This window comes from Doryrhamphus excisus, linkage group LG9 (genome assembly GCF_037039965.1).
Source record: "Doryrhamphus excisus strain RoL-2023G ecotype Guam linkage group LG9, RoL_Dexc_Guam_v1.1, whole genome shotgun sequence".
In the NCBI taxonomy this organism is placed as follows: domain Eukaryota; kingdom Metazoa; phylum Chordata; class Actinopteri; order Syngnathiformes; family Syngnathidae; genus Doryrhamphus; species Doryrhamphus excisus.
Genome location: NC_136365.1, coordinates 16,519,672 through 16,528,871, shown reverse-complemented (window position 1 = coordinate 16,528,871; position 9,200 = coordinate 16,519,672). Strand labels below are relative to the sequence as shown.

The 9,200-nt window shown below is 42.0% G+C and overlaps 1 protein-coding gene across 1 annotated transcript in view; it reads right to left on the bottom strand.

Annotated features, from left to right (window-relative positions):
• The window catches only part of LOC131138586 (extracellular serine/threonine protein kinase FAM20C-like), a 39,246-nt gene extending 30,046 nt beyond the window's left edge, over positions 1-9,200 (bottom strand). Inside the window, exons 1-7 of the mRNA XM_058087632.2 lie at positions 8,457-9,200; positions 6,341-6,516; positions 4,929-5,007; positions 3,451-3,543; positions 3,170-3,285; positions 1,851-2,031; positions 1,670-1,779 (exon numbers count right to left, since the gene is read on the bottom strand). Coding sequence (XP_057943615.2) covers positions 1,670-1,779; positions 1,851-2,031; positions 3,170-3,285; positions 3,451-3,543; positions 4,929-5,007; positions 6,341-6,516; positions 8,457-9,049 — 1,348 coding nt within the window. The 5' untranslated portion in view covers positions 9,050-9,200. The remainder of the gene's footprint in view (positions 1-1,669; positions 1,780-1,850; positions 2,032-3,169; positions 3,286-3,450; positions 3,544-4,928; positions 5,008-6,340; positions 6,517-8,456) is intronic.

Genomic DNA, 9,200 nt, shown 5'->3' with positions numbered 1-9,200 from the left:
CTCTCTCCAATACATATAGTATATGTAATATGACAGTCAATTAAACTTTGATAATATACAGTTTGGTTAATGTAGGCCAAACTTCACGTAATCACTTATACATTAATTATCTTGTACTGGTGTCGCTACATTTAACATTTCTTTCAGTAAAATGCTGAGATTTATAAGCTCCCAGAGACCTTAAGCAAATATGACACAAAAGGTACTAAATAACCCTTGAACGTTATAAATGTTTTAAAGCTAAACTAGCTAAAGCTTGTTGGGTAGCCATGCTAGCTAATGCGTTGCCTTATGACGTCACTACTAGAGCAAGCAATTAATATAATAAAGCACAACTTACCGGGCTTTAATAACAGCTGTTTATTTATATCCGGCGACGTGATTCAAATGAGCAAAATTCGTCGTTTGGGTGTTATTAAATGTGTGTATACGTCACGAAAGCGTCCTCGCTGCTGAAGGAAAAGTTGAAGCACTTTTTTTCTTACCTGCTCTGCGGTTGCCACGGCAACACGCACAACTTGCAATTCCGTAGGTGACCGTGAACGTCACTTTGTGACGCCATGAGCTTTGCGCTTGAAGTGTATAAAGTTGTACTGGATTCTTGTTTGGATGTAAAACGGGACGGAAGAAGACAGAAAGCCGACAAAGAGGACAAAAATCAAAGTAAGTCAAACCAATTAAGTGATTTACTTGCCGTTTGTTCTTTTATAGAAGTCATTTCGCCAATGTGTTTATATTTTTAGTTTCGTTTTTTTTTGTATGTACAAATCTAACCATTAAGAAGCCACATTACACGAGCAATACATGGCTATTGACGACCACAATGTATACCACAAGGCATCTACTGGGTTTTCATGCATTCAAATCATAAATGGATGAAATCCCAAGAGTCTAGAGAGTTTGTATATTGCTAAACCATTGCAATCAATTATTGGCTATTGAGGCTATGCAGTTAGTTGCCCATAATTCCCATTGTAAACCCTTGGGGAACATAAGGTACCAAACATGCACTGGATGTCCTGCTTATTTGCTTATTTTCATTCTCAATACTGTATATTGCTATAGAAGTAGTTTTTCTTGTGGTATTGTGTTTTTTCACATGTCTTGAACCCCTCTATTGCAGTGTATTACAGAACTGTATACACTCTTTATACCCTCAGGACAAATTTCTTCCTCTGACTCGCATTGTAACATTATATATGAACATATTCTTTATTGATTCAAGAGTGGAAATAATATGTTACACATGTGTAAACTCTGATTAACTCCAAAAACATAATAATGCATCCATATCTATGGTATTATGGTACACATAATGTCATTGTGTGGTCATATCACCTCGTACTTTGGTACGGGGCAAAAAATTAAAAAAAATAAATAAAGTTTAAAAAAATGTATTATGGAAAGCAGGAAGTGAACAAATGTAACAGTTACTGATTGTAAGTACCAGATGGAGGGGTAGGATTTAATAAGCTTTGCTTCTTCCTACTCCTTTTGGACATGTGGAACTGTGAACTGATTATGTGATGCATTCAATTGTAATCTGATGCATGTTCAAATGAAATAAAACCATTACCATTACCAAGTACAGATTATTGACCAAGTCAAGACTATATTAATCTCAACCCAAATAATCCACTTTGTACCTAATTTTTGGCATATTACTTACTCATGAGGAAGTCCAGTATGACCATATCCATGAAATCCACCAGTCTGGTGCCCTTGTTGTATGGTGCTGTTTTTTTAATGGTGGAACAATAATCTGCTTCTGTCTCCCATCTGCAAAGTACACAAGTATTTATTGTGACCCGATGTTATTGTGTATATCAAACAACAATCCAGCCACTCACTTTGCAAGCTTGCTGCGGCTGTAGGAGCGCCTCCAGGGGGACCTCCAGCTCCTCCGGGTGGCCAGGGACAGGTCGGGTAGCATGAGGGCCAAGGAGGCCTCCAGGTTCGTTGGCCGGCCACATATGGCGTGCTCTGTTGAACAGTAGTAGGAGCACTGGCCGTAGAAGCACACGTTCCCCACTAGGGGGGGCCGCAAACGCACAGAGATGAGAGATGTGCTGGATGAAAATGCAAAATATGCAATCTATTTCACTGAGCTTTGATTTTTTTTTCACAGTCTTGGTATGGTAGAAGCTAGCGCTAAAAATATTTGGAGTCGAATGGGGCATTAACTCGCGATTAATAACGTTATCTCTGGGAAAAGTTCTCAAAATTTAATCCAAAATGACGGAGCAATGAACATTTCCCTGCCCACACCACAACTTCATTTTGATATTTCTAAATGATCGCATTTTGCTTTGTTATTTTTCCTCAATCTTAATGCATGCACAGGCTCACTTTGACCCAGAGGTGACGGCAGAGTAAAATTAATTATTATTCATTTTTGAAAAGTTTTTTCATTTGGCTAGGCCAGGGGTGGGCAAATATTTTGACTTGTGGGCTGCATTGAATTAGCTAAATTGTCCAGGGGGCGAGAACATATATTTAACACATACACACACTATTTTATGCTTATAATTTTCCTTGAATTATTTGTCTGATTTTATCTGTAAAAGTATTATACAAGCTGTATGTTCTCATGTCCCTTTTTTCAGGAGTACTTTAAACATCAGACCACATCAAACTATGTCATTTAATATTACAGTTTTTTTACTAAATAAGACATCCGACGGGGCGGCACCGTGGTCGAGTGGTTAGCGCGCAGACCTCACAGCTAGGAGACCAGGGTTCAATTCCACCCTCGGCCATCTCTGTGTGGAGTTTGCATGTTCTCCCCGTGCATGCGTGGGTTTTCTCCGGGTACTCCGGTTTCCTCCCACATTCCAAAAACATGCTAGGTTAATTGGCAACTCCAAATTGAATGTGAGTGTGAATGGTTGTTTGTCTATATGTGCCCTGTGATTGGCTGGCCACCAGTCCAGTAGCGGTAGAAAATGAATGAATGAATGAATGAAGACATCCGACTTGTAAGTCATGTTGCCAGTTTCAATGTTTAAAGTTGAAATACTTAAAAAACAACTGGAGGGCTGGATTCAAACACTTGGCGGGCCGCATGAGGCCCCCGGGGATGTAGTTTGCCCACCCCTGGGCTAGGCTCTTCCCAAACAAAGACTGATACTGGGCAGCACAATGTTAAATGCAAAAAAATAAAAACTACCGGGGGAGTTAAAAAACGTCCGAGCCAGCTTGTGATCAGTGGTGATGTCTTTGATCTCTTTGACCACGTCCACTTGCCTCCCGACGACAGGAGGAACTCTCCTGTAACCCAAAATCCTACAAGGAATAGAAAAGGGTGACATGAAGTGACAGAAAGAGCACGCAAGAAAAGAAGGGGGAGTCATGACGAAATGACAGCCAGGTGTTATGTAACATGCAACGCTCCACTGTGCAATTGTCATTTCCATGCACAAGTGAGTGACTTTTGTGTTTTTTTTTTACCTGTCCAAGTGAAAGGCTGCAATTTCAGCATTGTGTCGCTCAAAGTCAGAGAAGTAGTAGAGGTTGTAGTCTGTTTCCTCATCTCTCTGCTGCCTGCAAGCACCGAGAAGATATTTACTTCAAAGAGGATTTCAGAGGGATTTCTTTCTATAGGCAAAGGTAGTAAAGTATTTTTGGCCCTGTAGCTGGCATTTTTACTTTGATCGTTTTGTATGGGTTAGTTCAGTGGTTCGCAAACTCTGCACTGCACCATATTTCAGTTCATTAGTCTGCCAATATATTATTTACTACTAAATAATGCACTTTTTTAATCTTTACCAACGACATTTTTACTGTTGGCTTTAGTTTAGGCTACAAGAGAGGAGAAATATGATCTCAGGGAAGAAGTACATTTGAAACACTTATATGCTAGGACTACGTTAAAAAGCCATAGCATTTCAGTATGTGGAATCAAACTATGGAATGGATTGAGTAAGGAACTCAAACAATGCACAACGATGAGCCAATTCAAGAAACAATACAAGCAGTTGATGTTTGCTAAATACAAGGATGAAGAGTCTTGAACCAGTCATGATGTGCTATATATATCACTATATTGACACTTACTATGGTACCCATTATGTCATTGGATGCTCATATCACCTCGTACTTCAGTACGAGGTACATTATTTAAAAAAAAACAAAAACAAACTTAAACTGTATTATGGAAAGCAGGAAGTGAACAAATGTGGTAAAAGTACCAGATGGAGGGGTAGGATTTAATAAGCTTTGCTTCTTCCTACTCCTTTTGGACATGTGGAACTGTGAACCGATTATGTGATGCATTCAATTGTAATCTGATGCATGTTCAAATGAAATAAAACCATTACCATTACCATAGTTTGTAAGGTAACATATCACACGGTTTTATGAAAGCTTGTTTCCGCCACTGTCACATTCATATAATTATGTCTTTGCTATGACTTTTTATGTAGTCAATAGCTAGCTTTAATATCATTCTAATAATCAGTTTGATGGTAAAAATTGTATGGCGCCCCCGGAGGATGGGGCTTTTAGCATTTGCCTGTATTGCCGAATGGTCCAGCCGCCTCTGGTTGGAAAACACTGCTTTACAAAAAAAATGTAAAGTCGTGCAAAAAATAAGTAATGCAAGATGTAAATCTATTGTGCAAGAACTCAGACAGTGGGCATACATATTTTCTTTGGTTTTTATGCTGTTTTTTTTAATTTATTATTTTTACAGATGACTATTTGCTTGCAAACTGCATGTCTCTTTACATTTATGTGACAATTTAAAACGACCTTCACATTATGCCGCCTCAATTCATCATTACAGCTGAGTGTTATTTTCAAGTGATATTCATTTCACGCTTATACAGGTCTGTTGAGATGCCCTGAAACTGTATGGATTTTGAACATAATTTTTTCATAAGGTTATTTTCATATGTCAAATCTCCCATTTTCCAGAATAAACATACTTCATGGGTTTGAACATCGCCTGCCCGTAGTTTGGGAATGACATCACCAGCTTCAGCTGTGTACCTCCACTCTTTTGCACTGGAAAAAAAACAAGGATGAGAGTGTTGTTACTAAAATAGACAAAAAAAAAACACTCAACACAACACCCTGCAAGGCCCAATGTGAAAGATGCGTGCGTCATCCCCATGATCTGACTCACACCTTGCTAACCTAACCTACATAATGATCAGATTTCAAAGCTCTGACTCATACCTTCCTATCCCTGAATGATTTGTCTGACTCCTTGATAACCTGAACGGATCATATTTGAAAGGTCTGATTCAAACGTTGCCAACATGACATATAAATATTTGACCTAATATGTCACAGACCGACAGTCAGTCAGTCAGTCAGTTCTTTACAAGTGTGGTGCTCAAAGGCAGATGCAGGATTTGGCGATGCTCTTCCCAGTCTACCCAATTCTTGTTGTCTTCTTCCGGGTCTTGTCCTTGTGAGATTTGTTGGATTGTTCAATTGATCGTTTTATAAGCACCTTATGAAGGCATGTTAAGAGATGCATTTTGGTGCCATGTCAGTCTGAAAACTTGATATCAGTTTCAGTCTATCCATCCATGGTCCAGTGTTCTACGACCAGGACGAAAACCGCATTGGACCTCTTGTAACAGAGGTTGGACCAACAGTCGTACCCTTCTCTCCAGCACCCTGGAATAGACTTTCCCAGGGAGGCTGAGGATTGTGATCCCCCTATAGTTGGAACACACACTCCGGTGGGGACCACCACCCCAGTCTGCCAATCCAAAAGGTACTGTTCCCGACTTCCACGCAATGTTGAAGAGACATGCCAGCCAAGACAGTCCCTCAACATCCAGAGACTTGAGGAATTCTGAGCGGAACTCGTATTTGTCCACCCCCGGAGCTTTGCCACTGAAGAGCGTTTTAACCACCCCAGATACCTCAGCCACGGTGATGGCACTGTCCACGTATGTGTCCTCAGACTCAGTGGGATTGAGAAGGGCCTCAAAGTATTCCTTCCACCGTCCGACTCCGTAGTAGTTTCAGTCTAACTAACCCAATAAACATCTTGATGCAAGTTAGCTTCCAATCCAACCAAAGGGTATTAAAATGACTGACAGTTGTGTTTGGATATACTAGGACCCTTGACAATGAAAATGATGCACATGCTGAAGCCCCTTGACATTAGCAGCAAACATAAGAGCGGAATCTGCATTTGAAAGTGTCACTCCGCGAGTGTCAGCTATTCAACACAACCGAGCTCTCCCGCAGCACTCGAACACCCTTGACCTCCACAGTGCTGGCTGTGGTAGCTCATTTTAATAAAAAAGACTTTTGAGGGACCAAGTCATCCTGTCGCCCCCTTTCACTTGAGAGCCTCTAGAACCTTTTGTCGCACCTGCACTAACGATGTGGTGAGTGGCGAGCTGTTGGATCACAGAGTCCATGTTGGGGTCCTTATGGGGGTAGAGTTGCCAGCGTGATATGCCGAGGTGAAAGCGCAGCCAGGGGGGGTGGGTGTTGCTGCTGCTGTTCCAGTGGACATTGTCGTAGCCTTCCTCACTCGCGCTTGCCCTGCAAACATAAGAGTGATGCAAAGTAGATTCGCCACTCATAGGTTGAGACCAGTGTTTATCACAGTATTAATTGGCCCTGTACCCTAGAAACCGCCCATGAATGATACAGGAAAAGGCCGAAATCATACTGTGTCAAAGCCCAGGGCAGTGATACTGATAAAATATAGAATTTAACCATGTCCAGTATCAGCCCCCGAAGCTGTCCACTCAGAGCGCGCTGCTCTGGTATCGTGCCCGTGAAACAACCAATCAGAGAACAGCGCACAAGCATGAACACACTGCGTTTGTTTTGCTGCCGTCTGTGCTCTCTGTGCATGTGACAGGAAATGTCACTGTAACTATAAATATTCCTAGTGCTTCTCCAGTCACTAAAAACCCAAACTTGATTAATGGAACTTTAATTGTCAGACATTGATAAGATAAGACTGTTGATAAAATATTATTGTTGAAATATTGAAATATTTTTGCAATTATTGTGTTTACACAGATATAATACATGTAATAAACTGAACATTTTCTGGAAACAAAATGGTCTTTTGATTAAATAGTACATGATAATAAGCTCATGATTACATAGTATGTGGTAATAAGATCATCACATGGTTTGTCTGGTATCAGGCTGATACTGGGGGCATGATACCTGGCCTGATACCAGACAAACCATGTGATAACCTATAAGTCTCAACTGGTTTGGCTGTGGGACCCATCATCACCCCGAAATTTTCAATTCCTACATCAAATGTTTATATTTAAGCGAACAGTTTGAGAGATGCCGTCATCCCTAGTCATTACATTATTATACAATGCATTATTTGAGCGAAATTACTTTTATAACAGTACATCATCAAGTAGGGTAAACCTGTCTAATCATTGTCTAATCCCAGCTCATGTTCTTTATTAGTGGGTGAGCAGCCCACTAATAAACACATGGTGAATTCTGTTTCACAATGATAGGAAGAGCAGAGGCTCAAAAAGCAATCTCGCTATAAATGCCAAGGTTGCTATATATTGCAAGTCTAAATACAAAAACAGAAGAGGAGAGAAGCAAATAGAGTGAAATGGAAGAAAAAAAGAATAGAGAAGTAGATAAATGGAGAGAGGTCAAATAGCTTGAGGATATGTAACTGGACCTATTTGAATGGATAGCCCTGCTTTAGACTTCAAATGTAAGACATTGTTTTCTTAGGAACAATTACGGTCTTAGGCTGTATGGCGGATGAGTGGTTAGCATGCAGACCTCACAGCTAGGAGACCCGAGTTCAATCCCACCCACGATTTGCATGTTCTCCCCGTGCATGCGTGGGTTTTCTCCGGGTACTCCGGTTTCCTCCCACATTCCAAAAACATGCTAGGTTAATTGGCGACTCCAAATTGTCCATAGGTATGAATGTGAGTGTGAATGGTTGTTTGTCTATATGTGCCCTGTGATTGGCTGGTGACCAGTAAAGGGGTGTACCCCGCCGCTCGCCCGAAGACAGCTGGGATAGGCTCCAGTAATGCCCGCGACCCTCGTGAGGATAAGCGGTAGAAAATGAATACGGTCTTAGGCTGCATGGCGTCCAAGTGGTTAGCACGCAGACCTCACAGCTAGGAGACCCGAGTTCAATCCCATCCTCGGCCATCTCTGTGTGGAGTTTGCGTCGGTTTTCTCCGGGTACTGCGGTTTCCTCCCACATTCCAAAAACATGCTAGGTTAATTGGCGACTCCAAATTGTCCATAGGTATGAATGTGAGTGTGAATGGTTGTTTGTCTATATGTGCCCTGTGATTGGCTGGCCACCAGTCCAGCGTGTACCCCGCTTCTAGACAGTTGGGATAGGCTCCAGCACCCCCCACGACCCTCGTGAGGATAAGCGGTAGAAAATGAATGAATGAATAATACGGTCTTAAGTTTGGGTCAATACGGTAATTAAATGCCCTCACTGCGTGACTACTGACCATATCTGTGAACTCCTTTCAGACTTCATCTTTGGTTTGACCTTCAGCAGCCAGTCATCTTCAGTTGTAGCCGAGGTGGGAACATTGTAAAGTGGATGGTCAAACAGCGCCGCTAGTTTCGACAGGCCGGCCACCACGGGTTCAACAAGGGGCTCTTTCACTGGCGGAATCCTTCCACCTTTCGCTGACAGGAGTTTGTCACGAAGTGTTCCAACACGGTCCTTGGTATCAGCTGGTAATTTGGTCGGGCGGTCAATACCCGTGGAGTCGCTTTTGTTTAGCAGGTGTTTGGAGACATGTGTCCCTGGGGCCAGGAGAAGGTCACAGGGCTGGCGGTACAAGGATAGCGAGGCAAGCGCCAGAAGGAGGTGCAGGACAATGGAGAAAAGCGCCAAGGACAGACAGATTGTCCTGGAGCGACGGCGTATTCGCCAGATCATCCTCCTGTAAAGGAGGGAGAAGACATAGAAAGTCTGAAGGGAGGACGAAAGGGGACAGGTGGTTTTTGCAAAGACAAAATTAGCAAAGTAGCAACTTACTTTGTCAGTAGAACCTTCTTCCTCTTCCCTCCTGCTGCAGTCGAATAGGAGCATTGAGTATCAGCTGCCAGTCAGCCTTTAGCTAGTTGTTTGTACTTTTCTCAACAAGTGCATACCGGACACAGTGCCAGGTTAAAGTGATCTCAGTAACAGTCACTTTGGTTGGTCTGAACTGGCACTTGGCCAACGCTCATTGGAATTTACT